At 41.4% G+C, this 22368-nt stretch overlaps 1 protein-coding gene across 3 annotated transcripts in view; it reads left to right on the top strand.

The window, feature by feature from the left end:
* Positions 1 to 13476: 13476 nt before the first annotated feature.
* The window catches only part of LOC147626862 (RNA cyclase family protein), a 51567-nt gene continuing 42675 nt past the window's right edge, over positions 13477 to 22368 (top strand). For all 3 annotated transcript variants that reach the window (XR_015268425.1, XM_086815384.1, XM_086815383.1), the window contains exons 1-2: positions 13477 to 13714; positions 13798 to 13947. Coding sequence is in view for 2 of the 3 variants with exons in the window: in XM_086815384.1 (XP_086671510.1) it covers positions 13516 to 13714; positions 13798 to 13947 (349 nt within the window). In the remaining variant the exon portion in view is untranslated. The remainder of the gene's footprint in view (positions 13715 to 13797; positions 13948 to 22368) is intronic.

Raw genomic sequence — 22368 nt, 5'->3', positions numbered from 1 at the left:
GGCTTACCTAGGGTTTCTCAAGCATTTTTGAGGAAATAATATTATATCATAGGTATGAATGGATAAGTGGTTACCTTAATTCCATACCTTTCTTGGTGGGGAATAAAAACCACAACCATGGGGGTGTAACTTTTGTTTGTTACTGGTATATATTAAAGGAGGGTAGTAGAAGACTTCCTAACAACTAGCCATTATGCTTTGCCAAACATAAACTCAGTCTATATACATCCGATACATGAGCTTTACATTGGCATACATTGCACATATGCTTCCTATGGCTTTAGTGGAAAGTGCTTGCAATTTACAACAATAGAGAGCTAGAGCAACTCACTAGTTGGGCCAAGCTTCTAGATCTGTGACGTGTCTGTGTTCCACAACTTCCACCTTCTCCTCGTAACTTTAATGGAGAGCTCTCATAGCTTCTTCTTCATTCACGCACATACAGTCACACCAAGCCCTTGAAGAAGATCACCAAGATTTGCTAACAAGAAAATATAATAGAAGAGACCAATGGAGATGCAGACATCCTAATTTCTCTCATTAATTCCCCATTAATCCATCTCACACAATGTAGAGAAGCTCCGTAGCTACCTTCATTCTCCTTCACCTAAATTAGCACATTCTACAAGTGATACGTTCATACATAAAATAACCTAATACTAATGTCTACACATATTTGGCTAGTTGGGCATGGCCATTATTGTTCAGACACTACTAAACTACTATCCACACATCTAATGATATTCATTAGCTGATGTTGATAAGCTTATATTCTCAACAAAGGAGCTTTTGGGCCACACAAGTTAAACAGGAATATGAACTAGAGGTCGAGACCTTATACCAATTAAGGAAACAGAGTGAAGCTCCTAAATTCAAATAGATAATAATGGTCAATCAGTTGGGACATTACTATGAAAATGACGACATAAATGCAACCATTCCTATCTACCATAATGGATATGAGGCAACTATGACGGGGGACTCTAAATAAGGGAGCAGCATGAGTATTATTAAAAGAAATGCTAGAAAAAATAGAAAACTTAGACCATAGAACCAACGAACCTTATCATAAAAATGGCAAATTAACATCTAGAGACCCATGGGGTAGCCTTGCAAATAGTAGACCAATGCGTGGTAAACATACCACTATAAGGGTATTGGTACTAGCTCCCAAAACATCAAGCCACTCTTCATGTGTTATCAAGCTATGCTATGCTTCCTCATCTCATGTTGATCCAAGTATGTAGCATTCTATTAGGTGTGGGATTTTTATCAAGCTTGTAGGGGAATGCATGCGGCCTACGTGTTTTCAAGCTATGCCATGCTTCCTCATCTCATGTTCATCGAACTATGTGGCAACCCACTCTCTAAGCATCAGTTGATTAAGACTAGTAATAGGAGTTAAGACCTTTTTTAAGCTTGGTCGGGTTAGTGTGAAATCTAGTCACTTGTATATAAGCAAATTTTGACACTAATCAATGGTGCACCATATGAGGGCTAAAATTTCTATTTTTTGTAGTGGTCTATCTTGCCAACCACATCCACCTATACGTCCTCTAAAAAAGGATCTCTTCTTGCTTCTTACACCTTTTTGTGTGTAAAATGCTTGATACCTTGCATGCCCACTGCTACTTGATGATGTACCTAATGCAAGATTCAACTCTTATAAGTGGTGAAATCACCTCTTTAAAATCCAGGGGATCACTTATCATAGTGATAGAAGTGTCAAATGATCTGTACCCTTTGCCCAAACCTTTTAATGTAACATCAATCAAATCATCATCATCAATTGGTGCACTGAAATAGATGCCAATGCATCTATATATGCTTTGATATAGTCATTCACACTCCTATTGTTCCCTATTATAGTGTGTATCTTTTGTTTCAATTGGATCTTGCTTGCTTGCCTTTGTGTTTGTGTCATACATCTTCACCAATGTATTCGATGCATCTTTGGGATTATTTGAATCCTAGATATGACATAACATCCCATCTATCACACAAATTGAAAAACCTATCATTAAATTCCAAAGCCCTTTTCCTTTCAAGAAGTTTATCATGCAGTACATTCACTGACTCAACCTCATACACATCCAAAATATATCATACACATGTTCAGATACTTGTATTTGCATCGTGCGTGCTCCCATGTACATAGATGAGCTCAACACTTGCTTTAAGTTTTCAAAAATAACTCACTATTTCGCATACATTACCATAACAGTCTATTAGTTACCTTCTGGTCCATAGATTTATTGTTGAAATCTTCAGCCAAGTATCCGAACATATGCAATGATTGTTGCTTTGAAGCCTTGTACCCATACATGTTGTACCACATGCATCACCTTGCTCAAATACATCAAATGAAGGCTCTTTATTTTACTATTAGTAGATTTGTAGCTCTATAAAGTCCACAATTTTTTATCTTTGTTGTGTATAGATCCAGCTCAATATACCTCATTTGGGTGCTTATCCATGTTAATTAGCATATGTTAAAGATAATTAAGCTAACTAAGAAACATAATTAGCTTAATTTGGTCTCTGTGCTACATAGCATATCTATTGACACATATGTTAAACTAATTAAGAGATATGATTAGCTCAATTTGGTCTCTCTACTACGTAGTAGCTTTGTTGACACTCCACATTTTGTTTCACCCCACGTTTTTATCTCCTTGTTGTGCTCATCTCAACAATGTCTAGATATATGAGAAAAAGTGTCAAGACCTTAGCATTGTTAAGTGACATTATAAGTGCCAAGATTTCATAAGCATCAAACTTATGGAAGACTCAGCTCTTTCGCTCACCCCATGGTTACACACCAGAAAGTCCCTTAAATGATCGGCAAGTCGTGTGTGTATATATATTATACTATTACCCCAGTGTTTGTATTTCGCTCTTAACCTACAGTTTTTGCAGCTACTTTGCGTTTGAAGACAATGTACATCAGAAGATGTTCAGGAGCGCCTGGTCTACACGTGGACGATGATCGGCGTAAGAACTCGCATTCACGCCATCATGATCTCAACACCTCAGAAGCTGATGACAATTGCGGCGGTCGTAAGAGGTCAAGGACATCGCCAAGATCCCCACCTGCTGATGATGCACACACACATTACAATGGCAGATCAAACAAGCCGTCCAACGAAAGTACTAGAGATGTAGACGGCCGCATGAGTGGTAGTACTAGAGAGGCACACGCCAATCAAGCTAGAGAAGCAATACTACATTCAGATTCAAGACAGAAAAGATTGAAGAAGGAAGATTATATCTACTCGCTGCAGATCAGCGGAGCTGGCCACGGCGATAGGTTACAGAGGGCGGCGCGGTCTCCAGAAGATAGTCTTTCTCGACCTCCCTCTCCTCCACAGGGCTGGCCGGTTAAAGCGTTTCATCGAGTTCGCAGTACTAGGAGGCCTAGGAAGAGTTTTCAGGGGAGCTTTGCACTCTGGTTGAATAATATTATTAACGGGACAAGGGCCTCCGGTAGCTCAGATACTCTATCCAGATCATTCCATGATGGTGCAGGCCGTGATGACAGAAACAGTAAGGCCTTGGATCAATACTCTGGATTAACTCTACTGAGATTAGTGCATGACGATCGTGGCGACCGGGAGAATATTGCAGCAAATAAGTATACAGATAATGATGCACTTAACCTGGCTTCTCCTCACGTGGATCCGGAAGAAGGGGCTGCTGCTAGGAGACAAAGAGTCAATTATAAAGATAAAGGAGGCAATATGGAAGTGGCAAAATCAGTGGAATGGGAGGTGTTGAAAAGCCAGCGTCTCGTTGCAGGCTTGCCTGCAAAATTAAGGTACAAACTGCTACAGTACAAGAGCGATAAGGAGCTGGTAATTAGAGGCAAAGCAGACACATTAGATGAGGTAGAGGTGATCATGAAGTGCCACCGAACACAATACCTTCTTGCCCGGCTCCAGTATTTGAAGAGTCACCATGCCAACACTAGCACCATTACGAATCATGGAAGATCGAGGGACATGTACAATCTGCCCTAGTTCGTATTAGGTGCCCCGCCATGGAAGATAGAGTGCCATATTGTACTACATTCGTTGCCAGCAGCCAGCTCGTGTGATACACAGGTCACAGGTATGCTGATCACGATTAATCCAATATGCTTTTCCTAATTAGGGCGACGTTTATATAGAATTATAGGAAAAATGGTGTCTTAGTACTCATGCTGTGCTGTGCTGTATGTGTGTGTTAGTGTGAGAGAGAGAGAGAGAGAGAGAGAGAGAGAGAGAGGGAAAGACAAAGAGAAACACTCCTTTCCTTTTGAACCGTATGCTATGAGCTTAGAGAGACACTCCTTTCCTTGAAATGTTACTTAAAATCTTAAGAGTGGATGATCGTTTAGACCTTTTGATCCGTATGCTATATGAGCTTAGAGAAACACTCCTTTTCTTGCACAATGATACTTGAAACCTTAAGGGTGGATGATCTTTTAGACCTATCGAACCGTATGCTATGTACCGATAAGAAATCATACTATTAGTGTATCAATAAGCCCCATTGTTGCCATGGAGAAGAGACGAAGCTAGTTATTCTAGCTTAATTAACAAGCAGTGTTTAAATTTAATGTGCCATATGTAAGATAGCACATCCAGAGTTCAAATATCTACATACATATATGGCTTCCTTTGGCTTTGCTTGTTTGATATTCATTAGGTGTGTAGTATTGGAGATAGTAACACATATTGATTCCTTTTGGGGTCAAGGGGCTAGAGTCTAGATGGTCTTAGGTTAATGCCATAATCTTCAGCTAGCAATTACTCATCCTAGATTGTCTTAGGTTAATGCCATAGTCTTCAGCTAGCAATTACTCATCCTAGATGCCTAGTAACTGTACGAGAATCCACGAGTTTTGCTAGTAGATTGATGCACCTACATAGCCTTAAATGTAGCCTACATGCCCAGTAACTGTAGGACAATCTATGAGTTTTGCTAGTGGATTGATGCACCTACATAGCCTTAAATGTAGCCTACATTGTTGACTATGATCATGGAGATAATCATGGGAACAAAGAATCGAGGAGTATAATCACTACCTAATCATGGATTAGGCTTGATCTAATCACATTGTACTTTTGCCAATTTAAGAGGCCTGAATTCAGTGAAAAAAACGCATTTGCTCCATCTCTTTTTCCATGTCATTATGTTAAAGTGTTAATCTTTTTCATTAGTAATCTCATGGTTGTAATACCATGAGCTTCCTATTATGCTCCATGATCCCACCGTGACGCCCTAGCTTTCCAGCATTTGGTATCGGAGCATAGATCTAACTCATTCTTATCTCTATTAGCTCATAGTTTTTCTCATTCTTATCTCTATTAGCTCATACTTAATATCATTAGCACATATACTTGATACTTTTAAAGATATAACATTTTAAGCTTTTTCTCCATCTTTTTCAACACCTACACCTAATGGGGCTTTGATTCCTTCTCCATCTTCTTCAACACCTACACCTAACGGGGCTTTGGTTCCTTCTTCTATAGCCAACCATCTGGCAAACGGTTGCTTCGAGCCTCTTAGCAGCTCAAGTGTGACCACTCTCAGCACCTTCATAAGACATGTTCATGCATGCTACATTCCACCTTTGCCCATTTATAGAGAACTATTTTTGTAGGAAAAATCTCATGTGCCTCTCATGCTTCATCTACTCTAATTCCTTTTGGCTAGGGGTTTTTTATGGTGCTCTGTACGACCATGGAGATAGTTTTTGCAAAACACGATGCCTACTATGATATCTCAGCTTGGGCACTCAATGATGAGCTATTTTAGTAATATCTTTGTTAATACTTTATTAAGTGACATAACGAAGTGTTTGTGGGATCTAATCTTAAGAAGATTAAATGGTCCTTATTGACCAAAAACATATTGAGCTCATTGAAAGTATTATCTTCTCAAAACAACACTCCATAAGTCCCCTTTTTTCTCACCTCTCAAACAATGAGAATATTTTTAGTTGGTGATTATTTAACATTAATCATAGTTATTTTGGATCATTGGGGATACAATCATCACATTGGTGACCTTTTATAGCTTTCCATTACTTCACATTGAAAAAGGCCCTTCATTTTCCCCTCTAATTGTGCTGTAAAAATCAAGGTACCTTCTAAATATATTAATAAAAAATTGGTTTCATTAATACCTTATTTAGTGCTAATAATCTGAGTTTTTTGGGCCATTAGTGATTTAGATCTCAGACAATCAAGAGCTACTAAAGCCTTCTATGCCATTACATTGCATTTTCCCTTTGGTTTAGTAATCAAATCAGTCACTCCAATGCACACTATATGTTTGCAACAAATGCGTTTGGGGTTGTTGATTGTAATTATTAGTAATTCTATTATTTAACACTAATGCAATCATCTTATAAAGATACTAGACAATATTTTGAGAAAGGTTTCTCAAAGACAAGACCTTCCCTCACTCATGGCCACTTTAACAAAGATAAATAAGTTTGAGGGCTATAACTTCCACACATCACAAGCCAACGGTAAGTAAAAATTATTGAAGAAATGTTTGTGGAATATTGCAAATGGGAGAGAAAAGAAACCTAGAACTAGGGATGGTGAGGACACATGGGTTGCAAGGGATGAGAAAGAACTTGCCATAATTGCTTTAGGCTCAAGTGATAATTATACACACCATGTGGATGGGAATGATACATTTAATGAATCTTGGGAAGAGTTAGATGTTCTAGTTGGATCCCAAGATAAAAACTCTAAAATATGCTTTCTCATAAAATTCCTTGACTTAAAAATGAATCCAAAAGATTCACTTGGAACTCACCTAAATTACATGAAGAGCATGTTGACACAACTTGCAGGTATTAAGAAGACCATCGAGGAAGATGTTCACTGTAGTGCTTTTGAGAGGAGTTTGGTAACATTGTTACCACACTCTATAATTTTCATTGCCCAAAAATGGTGGATGTTAAAGCTTTCTTTCTTGAGGAAGAGAAGAAGATGAAGTAAACGAAGGGAGACTACTTCAAAGAGGAGGTGGGGAGACTACTTTAAAGAGGAGGCCTTCTTCAAGAAGAAGGGATCCTTCAAAGGTTAATAAAACCAGGCTTGAAAGGCTTACCTTGTAGGAGGAGACTTAGTGAAGAAGAAAAGAAAGAAGAGATCTCTTGTGAGGCCAACTATGTTACATATGAATGGGCATTCTAGATCATCTAGGACTAAGCCCCTTTCTATTGGTCACCTCTCTATTCTAGGCATAAATGTCTACACTGTAAGCTTACCTAATATCCCACATGGGGACTAGAATTTTGGGAAAGAACAAAAGAGAATAAAAACAAGCAATAACTAGAGCAACCTAATGGAGTTAACATAGACATCATGGAGTTAACATAGACATCATTTAACAACATCATTGCCATGACTATTTGTTGGGGGGGGTATTAGAGTTAGAAACACATATTCATGCCCTTGGGGTCAAGGGGTTAAAGTCCACATGGTCTAACATTCATGCCATAATCTTGACCTAGTTATTAGTCATCCTAGATGCTTGGTAATTGTAGGAGAATCCATGAGTTTTAGGGAATTGATACACCTACGTAGCCTTAAAGATATCATGCATTGTTGACTGTGGAGGCTAGAATCATGGAGATAATCAAGGAGCATAATCACCACATAATCATGGATTGGACTTGATGTAATTTTATTGTACATTTTCCTATTTAAGAGGCCTAAATTTAATGAAAAAGTTTCTTTCTCCATATCATTTTGCTTGTCATTATGTTTTTTCTATGTGATTAGGTGTTAAGCCCTACATTTTCAACATGTGGTGAGTTAGCCTTTAGGTTAAGAGGAGGCATAGTTACTAAGAGAATCTTTATTCTACTCTCTCCATATTCTTATATTTTTTATGAATTCAAATGATATGTATAACTCTTTTAATTAGCTAAGTTAATGCATAGGACTCGATATCAAAGGAGAAGATTGTTGGTGATAATTGGTCAGTTCTATCGGAATAAACAACGAATATGAGATAACCAATTGAGAGCACACATAGCAAGACTCCACAATGAAGATGAGAAAACGCAAGAGAACCACCAGCCTGACAAGGCAAGACTAATTGTGGAAGAACAAATGCAGAAGAGAGAGAGTAAGAAGCTGTATGAACTCTGCTCTATATACAAGATCCAATACAATACCCAATGACAATCGATTGTGGGGGGAAGGCCCTCTATATATATGGCCCTGGGCTACTAGCCGTGATATCATGAACTCAATTGATGAGGATCGTGATGAATTGGATCTTGATGCTATGCAAGCAAGAAGCAATGTTTATACCAAGAAACCTTCTTCAAGAATATATACTATACAAGGACAAGGCTTCTCTCAAACAAGGCCAATCCGAGAATTTTCATCTTCAAGGGCAATGGGTGGAAATGCCTATCAAAGGCATTTATCAATTGAGAGTCAAGACAAAGGACAATATGCTTTTGAAGATATAAGGACTATAGAACATTATGGTGATATTGTTTAAAGTGCACGCAAAAGCAAGATTGAGGTTTTCCATGATGTATGGACTTATGCATACAAAGTTGTTGAAACCAATGCAAGTGCAAGAATTTCTTGAGTATAAAGTTTGTTTGCATTTGATGGTGAAAGAGTCACTTGCACAGGACTCAAGGATTAGATTCAATGATCCCAAACTTTACTTCAAAATTATTACTTGACTCCTTTTGGTGGGCTTCAATATGCCATTCTTAGTATGAGCTATCCTCCTTTTTCACTTTTCTTATATATGAGTAGGGTTTATTATTGTAGAAGCATCTCCTTCTTCTTCTTCTTCTTTCCAATCAAACGAGAGGGAATAATGGAGCCATTCACCTCACTTTTGTTTGTGCTTACTGAGAAGGAATAATCACCATCTCCTCCTATAAAATCTTTGCATAAAAATCCTAAAAAGACAAAGGATGATTCCTCACCAGAGTGTTCAAAGAATTGACCAAGCTAGGTACCTTACATGCATCAACACATTTTAATTTGATGAGAAATTTTGATATTCATAAAAATGAAAAAGACCTAAAACCCTTTGCAATTAGCTCTAGTAAACCTCTTCGTTGGTGGGTAGAGGAAGAAACATGCCTTATGTAAGCACCACCATAACAATGTAGCCACATTCATGGCTAGTAATGGTAAACTTGAGGAAAGCTTATTTTGTGCACAACTAAGATACCAAAACCAATTGCAAGAATTAGCACCTAAACTTTATCTTTGTATTTAATTATAACCTTGACTATTTTTAAATCTAAGAAACCCAACTCCAAGGTTAATCATTTTTGGGGTGTTTAGATTAGGTTATGGGTAGAGCAAGGAGTATGATGAGCAATATTTGTCACCCATCTCTAATGGGAGGTAGATGCCATGACTAAAAGGCCCTAATTGTATTTTGAGTAGTATTTCAAACTTCTTATTTGCATTATCTTATTTTATATTTTGTAAATAACAAAGTGATACTATGTAGAAAGGAATATTATTACTACTTTCTTGGGGTTAAGACACAATATACAAGTTAGAGGTGACTTTGATGATATTTTACCCCTCAAACTGTACTTTTTAGGTATGATGTAATGGACCACACCTTTATGGAAAAATATAAACAATGATAACATTGTTATCTATCTATCTATCTATCTATATATATTCTTGACATTTGGCATAACAGATTATATGATCATTTATCCAACTTATTAGTAACCTATAAAAGTTAACCCTCAAGCATCCCAAATTTCATTTTCTTAATATGACCTTAAATGGTCATTTATTCATGTAAATCACTTCTAATCGCAATAAGTACTGAAGGAATACATCAATATCTGCTTTCACTATATAACTTCTTAGAAAGTATATATAGTAATTTAAAAAGTGCATGCATACACATTGTTTTTATGTAGAAATGATGTTGAATGATAAAGGTTTACATATTTAATGTGTTATTAATTAGCTTTGAAGAGCTATAAGAATTATGGTCTTATTTCCCAAAGGGGTTATTTCTATGAGGTTAATATTTTTGCATTATTTTAGGGTTATTAATTTTAGAAATTAATGTAGAGAATATATGTAGTGTAAATGGATTTGAAATTCCTATAACTTTTATTATTGATGAATTTTTTTTAATGGATGGTTTTTAACTAATATTTGATGAAGTAAAATAAGAAAATATTTTTCATTTCAAAAAGGTCTGAAATTTTACCTCTAAACATGTCATCGGGTTTCTTTTTTGTAGAACAACATTCGAGAAGACAATTGGGGATCAATTATGGGATTGAAGTCTTTTGGAAACCTTTTTCAAATTTGAAGATTTTTTGAAACATCTCCTTTACCATTTCTTAAAGTTGGTGGTATGCCAATGTTCAAGATTTTGAAAAGCATTATAGCGTAAGAAGTTACATGGTATAAGTTTTAGATAATGTAGCTACTCTATTATTTTAATTATCTAACCCCTAAAAGTTGTACATATTTCAGTTTATCAGAATTTAATTACCTTTTTTCTTCTATTTTTAAGATTTATTTCATGTGCCTGGAAGCACCGTTGTTTAGAATCCAGTCCTGAGTGTCCCTAGCGGCGGCGAGTCTAACTACCTCCCTACTTGAAAAAGATGAAACGTTGTGTCCATAATCTCCAAGTGCACAAAAGCTGGAGTCTTCACAATTACTATTGAGGAATTTGCACCCTAGTGGGTGCTCCCCTTAGGACATTTTCTCTCCAATAATGGCCATTGTCGCTACAATTGTTACAGGTCATCTTTGCCTTCAAGGCATCAACATCCACGTCAGGCTCTTACTGGGAAGACTTCTCCTGTGAAGACCTCCCTTTGCTCTTATACTGTGGCCTTTTGACTGTTGTCCAGTCAAGGCATGAGAACCTCACTCTGTGTAGGATTCCTAAAATTCTCTTCGTGGTCCAAGACCATAGGCACAAGCTCCTCCCACGTGATGGTGCTGAGCCTGCCACCACTGGTGATCAAATAGGAGTATAAAGTTGAGTACTAAGAGGTTGGATGAGACAACAAAGTGATGGCCATGTCCTCTGATGATATCTCCTTCCCAGCCTAAAGAACCTCTTGCTCAAGAGCCTACAACTTGTTGATGTGCTCCCACATCGTCGAAGACTTTGCAGGATCCATCACCCGCATCTGCACTTCCACGGAGACCCGCTTCATGGGTGATACCCTATTATATAGAGAAGCAAATGTTGCCAAATCCCTCTGTCTAGCGTCATATGTTTTTTACAATTAATCACCTGTGGTGTGCAATTAAGGAAGATGAAAGAACGTAAACAGGCATTGACACAATCCCACAACTATGCCTGAGTCTCCCGCTCTTTCCGAGTAGAGGGTAACAGCTCCCCGTTCTCGAACTCTGGCCATGGAACACCTACAATAATGAAATTAGCCAAGTCATAAGACTCCAATACAAACTACATCATAACCTTCTAGATGCCATAGTTGGTCCTGTCCAACTGTTGATCCATTGGGAACGTGGGGACAAAAGGGATCTTCACGTGCTTCTCAGCCATCTCAAGCAAGTCTGCCATCTTGGGTGGGTTACTTTGGTCTTGTGAAGGAAGGGTGGGTGGGGAAAAAAATGAAGAAGAGGTTGTAAAGATGCAAGGTGGCTGTCCACCAACAGTGATGGCAGCATTCTACCCAATATCCAACTCCTGAATAGCCCCCGAGATCTCCAATTAGCACCAAAAAACCAGTAGTCCCGCAAGCTTTTCAAATCTCCCGCAAGCTCCAAGGTCTTCAAGAAACAATCCCACAAGATCACCAAAGTCTCCAACCTTCAAGCCACCTGGGGCTCTAATACCATGTTAGAATGCACAACGGATATGAGACAAACAACTAAGAGCACATGCAGCAAGACTCCATGATGAAGATGAGCAAACGCAAGAGAACAACCAGCCTGAAAACGCAGAACTAAGTGTGGAAGAACAAATGCAAAAGAAAGAGTGAGAAGCTGTATATGAACTCTGCTCTATATACAAGATCCGATATAATACCCAATGACAATGGAGTGTGGGGGGCAGGCCCTCTATATATATGGCCCTAAGTTTCTAGTCAACCAGCTCAAAGTAGGCCGACAACAGCCCCATCTACTCACGACCTCAAAATACCACAGTCGGGCAGACAAACTCAGTCAGCCACCATTGTACAACAGGTTAGGAGTCAGATGACCAGTCAACCAGAAGAAAGGAGCAAGTCGGGTAGCACAACAACCCCATGTCCACATAGAAAATAGTGGGAATACATGGAAAAACAGGGGCAAATGGAGAAACACCTAATGGACGGGCACATCCACAACAGAGGCCCTAGTGTGTAATAAACAAACAATAGATGGCTGCTAATAGGTTCATGGGATATGGAGGATGGGTCTCATAGACTAGGTCATATTTATGATTCAAAACTCCTTATTTATAACTAATAAAGTCTATTTGGGTGAAAATACATATTGGTTACCTCATACTCTCAAATTCTCTATGGAGGTGCTTTGAGTTTTGGATGGTCATTTATCTCTAATTATAATATCCCATTCTTGGATTTGCTTGATTGGTGCAATGATGTCTTCTCTCATTTTCCTCGAGATTTCTTGGGTTATCTTTAATTATTTTCTTATTGTTTGATCCTAGATATTACCTATTTGATAGGGGGAGAGCTTTGGTTCTTTTCCAGGAGGAGTTCTCTACTTAATAGCTCTTTGTTCAAGAATATTTAGCTAGATCTCCTTAAGGTTCATAGGATTTAAAGATATTACCAAGAAAATGGATACGAAAACAAGGAGCAAATAAATTTAACATCTTTAAAACCTAAAAGTAAATATGAAATATATATGCATGACCTGCACCAATGATTAACATCCTTATGTATACTTGGCCATACATAACCTTCCTGCAATACCTTATGCAAGGTAATCTTTGAGGCAAAATGTCCACCGCATGCTCCTTCATGATTTTCCTTAAGAATTTTATAGATTTCTTCTTTCCAAGGTACCCGTCGCATTATCAAGTCAATTCCCTTCAAATACAAAGCATCACCAACCATCACATACCTTGCAGCTTTCCTGATAAAACCATATTTTTTTGATTTTTCAATACCATTTGGAATTATCCCTGTCAACAAAAACTCTTCAACATCCTGTAAAAATCTCCCTGCCACAATAAAATGATGCATGAGCTTTAAGAACAAAAACTTCACCAATCATTCCCTGGGCTGCTTCATGAGCTTCCTATTTACTGTTCCAAAAAAAATCATCATACCCCCCATAATTGACATCCCTCTTTTTCCCTCCTCACTTTTTTTTTTTCATCTCATTTTTCTAGCGTGTTTGTTAAAAAAATGGGTATCTTGTTTTTTGAAATATAGTACTTTGAAAAATTTGGTTTGCTAGCATTATGTCCGGACGGACACATGTGAAAGAATGGGACATCTTAATACATAGAGTGCGGCAATCACGAGCTCAAGTAGCTATGGCGGTAGGGTTGCAGCTGCGAGGTGCCCAGCAGTTCAGGCACCGATTGGTCCTCGCCACGCTTACGGGCACCCCTATCCGCATCACGGACATCAGGGTGGACGATGCGGCGCCCGGCCTGCGCGACTACGAGGCCTCTTTCCTCCGACTCATGGAGAAGATCAGCGACGGCTGCGTCGTGGAAATCAACGAAACAGGTTTTCTAATGCCTTCATGTCTCACCTGCATGACCTTTCTAACGATTCTGCGTGAAACCCTAATCCCTATTGTTGGTCTGTAGGCACCAAACTACGCTACAAGCCCGGCCTTCTTGCGGGAGGACGCGGTCTCGTTCATGTCTGTGGAACAAGCCGTGCCATCGGCTACTTCCTAGAACCCTTGATCATCTTGGGTCTGTTTGGGAAGTCTCCCCTGTCCATCACCTTGAAAGGTAAACCTTACATCTTGAACCCTAGATTGGACAATGTTGATTTTCTGGCACCTAAACCAAAACTTTTGATAGATGCATTATACATCATTCATGCATAAATATTTTTGCCTTTGGCCTAACACACCATAAGGTTAGCGCTTGATGCTGACAAAACATCATTTTGATGCTGATTTATGCTTGCGCTTGAAGACATTGAAGCACATAGCCACCCAAGCGGAGCTTGGAGATACAGTGAGGGGAATAGAAGCTGGCTAGCAAAGTGTCCAACCGTAATATGAGCTTTGTGTACAATCTTTCTATTTAAGTCTTTCTATGTCTCCCAAGTCAATGGTCTACAATAAATTTTTCTCTACAGATTAGGGATTTTACCTAGAAGCAAATCACCCATCTACAACTGGACCCACTCAAATATCCTAAACAATAATCTGCCAGATATCATATACGAGATGGGACCCCAAGGCACGTATCTCCATCTGAGCCTCCCAAGAGATCAACCACTCTTGGGTTTCTGCAATGGTCCATATCTACTCCTTTAGATTGGTCTACCGACGAGTCCAGGTAATCAAGAAGAATTTTGGTCCAAGTTGTTCAGCTAAGGCATTGCGAGTGCATACAAATCAAGAAGCTATCAAGAAATCTGCTTCTCGTTACATACTCAAACAACTCTCCTTCCACCTATGGCTGCTGGCTGTGGGTGTGTATAGCCCATAGAACCCCTTGAGGAGGGAAAACAGCTTGGAGGTATCTGGAAGGAACCATCAAAATGTTTCACTCCAAAAAACAGAAATCTACTCGGATCAAGTCACTCCCCAAACGACCACCCCATAAAGTGATGGTGAAGGAATAACACCTTGCGCGATGAGGTGAGGGTTTGGTGGGCTAGGAAAGAAAACCTAGCTTCCCCATTGCCTTATGCTATAAAAACATAATGTCCATGTCTGCCAAATTCCAATGCCTACTTTTCCCATGTGTCTACTCCTCCTCACCCACAGATGCTTGAGAGGTGAAAGAAGGTGCCATGGTAAACAAGTGCTCTTGTCATGACCACAATTGTCGAACCCAAGTACCTATCTTGTTCTCAAAAGGGATCCTTCTTCTACAATACATGTTGATTTTGGAAATCACAAAGAAGTGGGAGGAACAAATACACTTCACGCATGAAAATCGGAATATCGACGAGGAAAAACAACCCACGGATCTTCTAAACATGAAACACAAGTGGTTAGTACAACCCCCCCGAGAGGGATGTAGGCTAGCTCACCTCCCAACCGTAGGTTCTATGCTTTGAACCACCCCCGAGCTAGGGGCTAAGGTCGGACTCCCACAAATCCATGCCGGTTTGCCCCATAGAGGACTTTGGCATTGTAGCATGCGCCGAGCTAGGACCGTGTGAAACAACGAAGCCTTTCTTTGAACCTGAGTTAAGTGAGTCTTTAGCAATCCTTTAAAACAGTATACATGAATCTGAAATAGATGTAGTAGAGATGACACCAGATGGGGTCCCTAATTACCCACTGAAGGCCCCCCCCCCCCCCCCCCCCAGCTGAACTGTGTCCACAAGACTAAGCGGACACACTGACTGACTGACCGCCAAACGCAAGGGCAAAGCGGCCAAATGTTGGGCAGAGCTATGCATAAGCTTTAGGTGACTTTGAAGCTATCTTCGAGAGAAATACACCGCCCCGAAACTAAAGGTAGGTGAGCTGAATACTCTTGAAGAGATTGAGCTTCTTTGCCTTGGGCTGAGAGCACAAGTATGGCTGTAAGTATGCACATGCAAGAGCCTAAGCATACATGCTTGTTACCTGCATATTTTGGGACAGACTGTGCCTTTTTATATGTCCATATGTTGCTAGTCGGCTGCCTCTTATTGCTGTTGGCCAGCATTAAATCTTGCGACTGACCTTAAATGTTAGTTGGCTGTAGCAGATGTTCACGACGCATAAAATGCTAGTCGGCTGCCTGTATGCTGGTCGGGTGGCTGCCAGACCTGGCCGATTGGGCCCAAGTCCACATGGGCTGCTCCTTAGCCTCCAGATATGTTGCCGGCTGAGCCTAAAGGTGGCTAGGGGGTTGGCTACCCCCCTTGCAAGGCAAGCCCACCTTGGGGACTGCCTTGGGGCTAGCCTTAGGGCTAGCCCCCTCTACATGTAATGCACCTAAATGCCTCTAATGCATGCTGTTGCTATGGCTAACCTCTAGATGCATCTGAATGATAAAAACTTGCTGAATTCTCCATAGTGGGTTAAGAGGACTGACTTGACACTCTAAGATTGGGAGATTGTCACATGCACTCTGCACTCAGTGCATGGTGACAAGATGGCTCATCATCAGAAGTGCAGCAGTCGTACAGTTTTAGAACCCAATAGGATGATAATTGTCGTACGCCGTGACCCCATTGTACATCCTGAGTCCAGGATAAGTCAGGCACAAGCTACGTAGGTCATTCCTCAGCCTTAGCAGGTCAGTCAGTCAGTCAAGTCCCTTAACCCACTTGGAGAGAATCATTCATGCATGTAGAGTCAGTAGAAGCCTTAGGGTTTGCATCAGAAAGCACTCTGCATCCTGCATAATATGCATTCATATGCCTGTGCATCATTTAGAACATCCCAGAAGCCTTAGGGAATTTACTAGGATTTATCTAGTATTTTTTTCATATTTAATAGTATTTATTTAGCATTATTTGCATTATTGGGCATTTATAAATATAAACTTTATTAAATGACCAACCTCCAGTTAGTATAAATAGGCTTGCATAGAGCTTAGTTTTTTCATTCAGTCTTCATTGTGCTAAGAGCTCTCCTCCTCAGCCCTAGGAGTATCATTGCCTTCAGCCCTAGACTAATCCAGCCCTTGGAGCTCATAAGCTTGCTTCTCCAGCCCTTGAGAACCCCTTGCTTCAGTCAGCCCTAGGCGCCTGTTATCAGCATCCAATCAGCCTGCATTCAGCATCACTTCAGGCCTTGATTCAGCATATAGATCAGCCCCAGTTCAATGCCAGGTTTCAGCCAGTGTTTTCTGCATCTGTCCAGCATCAGATCACCTGCGTTTCTGTTCAGCAGCATGAGATCCCCTGCGTTTCTGTCCAGCAGCCTCAGAACACCTGCGTTTTCAGTTCAGCAGCTTCCCTACAGGTCTGCGTTTCTGTCCACAGCAGTTTCCAGTCCTGAATCAACTGTTTGCATCAGCATCCAGCCTTCTGTGCATCATCCATACATGCAGCAGTCATCTGGTGAAGGTAACACAGCATTCATAAGTGTGTTCAGCATTCTAACATAGTGTAGAACAGTCCACCTTCTTCTTTTCTCAGCCTCAGGTGTGCAGCCCTTCCTCATAGGCTCGAGATCAGGTCATCGAGGTGTTTCTACAGCAGTGTACAGATCAGCCACTCTCCGATCCTCCGAGATCTTGCGTTTGGCTTATCTACAGTCCACAGTCATTCTCTCTAAAGAAATAAAGCAAATACTATCTCGTTATCGAGATAGGGGGCCCTTCAGTGGGTAATTCGGGACCCCATCTGGTGTATAGTTCTCATCTCTCTCTCTCTCAACTCTTTAAAGTTTGAAGTATTAAAGTGGATTGCTAAACTCACGAAACTCAGGATACAGAAGAGGGTGTGAGCATTTGTGTGACAGGATCTTCCAATACAAAGACTTCCGCTGCATATCACATTGGTATCAGATTCAGATTGTCCACACACACCGTATCCTAGCGTGGGGGCATCCTTGGATGGTTAGATTGCGTTCCGGCACGACCACCGACTTCAGCATCATGTCTACAGGAGAGAGTACTCATCAGCCGGAAGACGTCTCCCCCGAAGGAGACCTTGTTCTTCCGCCTACAGCAGACACCATAGCTCTTCTTAGAGCTTAGAACCAGCTGCTCATGGAGCGTCTCCAACTCTTGGAGGCAGCAGCAGCACGTCCTTCTACACCTCCAACAGCACCCGACTACATCTCCCTCTTCTTTCAGATGGAACAACAAAGGAGAGAGGACGAGGCCCGAAGGAAAAGAGAAAAAGAAGAAAGACGGGACTATGAGGAAGCCCAACGCAGGATCGACGAAGACCGGCGTCAGGCTGAACTCGTCGCTCGGGAACACCAACGTGAGCTTGATCGAGAACGTATGTTACTCGAACACCAACGGGAAAAGGAGGCCATACACTTGAGGTATCAGCAGCTCTCCTCAGTCTCCCCAGTCATAGGTGTCACCAGCCAGCAGCCCGCAGCAGCATCAACCACCATCATTCGCAGTCAACCAAACTTCAGTAAGTATGATGGTAAGTGTGATCATTCATCAGTTAATCAATTTGTTCATCAGTTTAATGTTCATTTTCCATTAGCTAGAATCACAGACCCACAAGACAAAGTCCACTTAGCGGCTTCCGATCTCATTGGTGAAGCAGTCACTTGGTGGCAGCATTGGTCTAGTATTCATACAGACCAGGCCACAGGTGTCACAGCCTTTGATTGGGACATCTTTGTCCATGACCTGAAGACCAGATTTCTCCCACCCCAGTACATGACCGGTCTGAAAGACGAGTTCTATGGACTCAGACAGAACGGATCCCCAGTGCTTCAGTTTTCCGGTAAGGTTATTACTTTAGCACAGGAGTTAGGGTTATCTGAGCAGGCCAAGATGGAGCAATTCATTCGTGGATTGGACTCTAACATTCGGTTCACCGTTCGTAACTTTGAACCAAGTACATATGACCGGGCTCTGACTCTCGCTCAGAATGAAGAAATGAAGCTTAACGGGGGCAAGCCCAAGCAGGCATCTTAGTCCAGTACCAAACCCCAGCAGCAGAGCAATCAGCTACACAGACAGGGAAAGGTAACGCATCTTCTAAAGATGCTAAGAAGGACAGCAGTAATAGCTCCAGTTCAGGGGGTAAGAAGGATAAAGAACCTAAGAAAACCCCTGATGAAAAGGCTAAAGCAGGCATTACTGGAGGTTATCTTTCTCCAGAGGAGCAAAGAAAGTACCAGTCAGAAAATAGATGTTTTTTCTGTCAAGAAGGATTGCCACAAATGGCAAGCGGCACAAGCCGCCAAAGCTTCTTCTGCCACAGTTGCCACAGCCTCCCCAGCTCCTTCAGCCCCGCCTACTACCTCAAATGGAGTTCAACTTTTACCTTCCATGCATCCTATGCCATCCGTGGTATTTGATGCTAAGCAGGAGGGTGAGAGTGATGCTGCTCAGAAGAGCCTCATCCGAGCTTATGGCTCTGCCGAGGGCCGACAGTTTGTAGTCCTTTTCGATATGGGTAGTTCTGAAGACGCCATCTCTCCCCAGTTGGCTAATAAATTGAACTGCACATTAGTCCCATATCATCTGGATGTGGACGGGTTTACACCTGGTCTTCGCACCCACATTTCCCAGAAGGCACAGCAATTTGCCTTTGAAGTTCAGAAGGCCTCATTTCAACAAGATTTCATCGTCTCACCTTTGTTGGGGTGTGACATGATCTTAGGAATTCAGTGGTTTCGTCAGTATGAGCCTATTCCCAATTGGGGGCAGGACACTTTTACTATTTGTAAAGGTTTTCCTGAGCCTGTCATGATTCGGGGGGATAGAAGCATTCTTGGCATCCCATTGATTTCACATCTCCAGGCCAGACGAGCTATCCGCAAGGGAGCAGAAGGAGCACTCCTTTATGTTCGTGCTCAAACAGCCCCTCCCTCAGTAGTAGCATCCATTACATCTTGAGTCCCTCAGTTAGCAGACCTCCTATCCAGACACCAGGACATTATGCTTAGGGACGATCTCCCGCCCAGTCTCCCACCCCCTCGCCTTGAGGACCATCACATTGATTTGGTCCCTGGATCAGATCCTCCTAGCAGGTTTCCCTATTGTCTTTCCAAGACTTTAAAGGGCGAGTTAGAAAAGCAGTTATCTGACCTTCTCCGAGCCGGATTCATTCGGCCTTCTTCCTCCCCATTTGCTGCATCTATCCTATTTGTCCAAAAGAAGGACAAGTTTGCACGCCTTTGTGTAGACTACAGGACATTAAACAAACTCACTATCAAGAATAAGTTTCCTATGCCCAGGATAGAGTACATTTTGGAGCGTTTAGACGGTGCTAAGTTTTTCACTAAGATCGACCTCAAGAGTGGTTACCATCAGGTCCTCATTTTTGAAGCTGACATTCCAAAAACAGCTTTCCGGATAGAGCGTGGTCACTACGAGTTCGTAGTCATGCCTTTTGGGCTTACAAATGCACCCGCAACGTTCAATAAGATGATGTCTAGGATTTTCGCAGTCCACATTGGGAAGTGTGTTTTCATATTCCTTGATGACATACTAGTCTTCTCAGCCACTGCGGAGCAGCATGAGAAAGATGTGGAGAAAGTCTTGCAACTTTTGCGAGATAATCAGCTCTACATAAACGCCAAAAAGTCTATCTTTAGGAAGTTCAGTATTTGGGCTACATCATTGGTTTCGATGGGATTCGACTGGACCCATCAAAGGTTAAGGAGATCTTAGATTGGGACATTCCTAAGACCGCCCAAGAAAGCCGTTCATTCGTAGGTCTTTGCCAGGCCTATAGCACACATGTCCATCAGTTTTCCAACCTTGCAGCACCTCTTATCGACTTGCTCAAGGGGGTGAAGACTCGCAAGCAGAAAGTCTCAGTTACAGGTAAGGCACTTGATGCATTCCGCACTCCAGAAAGGTGCCTCAGAAGCCCCTGTATTAAAGTTAGCATCATGGGACGAACCTTTCGAGGTCATCACCGATGCCAGCAATGTAGCCATAGGTGCAGTCCTCCAGCAGGACAATAGACCCGTGGCATATTATAGCAGAAAGTTGGATGTCGCCGAAAAGAATTATTCAGTATATGACAAAGAGCTTTTGGGTGTGATCACAGCGCTCAAACATTGGAAGCCTTTTCTTTATGGACAGGCTTTCACAGTGAAAACAGACCACCAAGCACTTAAGTGGCTTCAGACTATGCCAAGTGCCCAGTGGAGTGATCGACAGGCCAGGTGGAGTCAAATCTTCCAACAGTTTGGAGGTATGATTGAATACATCCCTGGTAAGCATAACCCAGTAGCAGATGCTCTCAGTCGAAAGTCCAGCATCCAGGCAGTCCACGAAGCTACCATTCTCGAAATCACGGGAAAGGACTTGGATAGTATGAAAGACCAATATGTCGACTCCCCTGAGTTTGGTACTCAGTATAGTTTGGCCCTCACTTCTGAGCCTGGCCACTATTCAGTACAGAACGGTTGGTTGTTCTACAAGAACCGTCTCTGTGTTACTCGAGAAAAGCGTTCTGCTCTTCTCCACGATGCCCACGACTCCTTAGTTGGAGGACATAGGGGTATCAACAGTACTCTCGAGAAATTAGAACGGTCCTTTTATTGGCCAAAGATGAGGCGTGATGTCTATGCACATGTACAAGCCTGTAAGATTTGTCAAAAAGTCAAGGTTCCCCATACAAAGAAGGTAGGTTTACTTCAACCTTTGCCTATCCCCGACGGACCTTTCATCGACATATCTATGGACTTTGTAGGGCCTCTACCAGCATCCACTGGATCTCGTAACACTCAGTGTTTTACCATTGTGGATCGCTTTAGTAAATTCTGCATGCTCATTCCATGCAAGCATACGGCCACAGCCGAGGACGTAGCCCGTCTGTTTCTCAAGCATTGGTATCCAATTTGTGGTTTGCCTAGCACCATAACATCAGACAGAGATTCCAAGTTTACCTCGCATTTCTGGAGGGCATTATTTGAAAACTTCGGAACTAAGTTGCAGTTGTCTAGTGCATTCCATCCCCAGACAGATGGCCAGACATAAATTTATAACCAGTTGGCCTTTGATGTCCTCAAGTCATACTGTCATGACCAGCAGTCCAAATGGGAGCACTATCTTCCATTGGTCCAAGCTATCTTGAACGACACTCATTCATCCAGTGTCGGACGGACTCCATATAAAGCAGCCTTCGATCGCCGTTTTTCTTCTCTTTTGACGAGAATGGTGTCTCCATCTTTAGAGGCTAATAAAACCACGGAAGCATTTTCCGAGATCATCTATACAGGATTAAGGGAGAGTGGCCCTCCCTCCACGTGGGCAAAGGAGGGGGGCCTATTTCAAAATGGCCACTCCTCCTTCAAGTCGTAAGGAGGAGCCAAATCTCACATCTTCCAAAGCAATTTTGAATTTGAATCTAAGAAGATCTCATCTCACATCTTTCAATGAAATCTTTGTATACATGCTTACATACCTATAGATACACACACTTATATATATTATGTATGTGTGTGTATCTATAGGTATGTAAGCATGTATATATAAATAGTGTATGTGTGTGTGTGTGTGTGTGAGAGAGAGAGAGAGAGAGAGAGAGAGAGAGAGAGAGAGAGATTACATGAAAGATGCATTTATTTGAGAGTGAGCACACCTCACCACTCA

The sequence above is a fragment of the Cibotium barometz genome, chromosome 21, assembly GCF_041138505.1.
Source record: "Cibotium barometz isolate CiBa-2024 chromosome 21, ASM4113850v1, whole genome shotgun sequence".
In the NCBI taxonomy this organism is placed as follows: domain Eukaryota; kingdom Viridiplantae; phylum Streptophyta; class Polypodiopsida; order Cyatheales; family Cibotiaceae; genus Cibotium; species Cibotium barometz.
The sequence above is the reverse complement of the archived record's forward strand: the minus strand, read 5'-3'. Positions and strand labels throughout refer to the sequence as shown.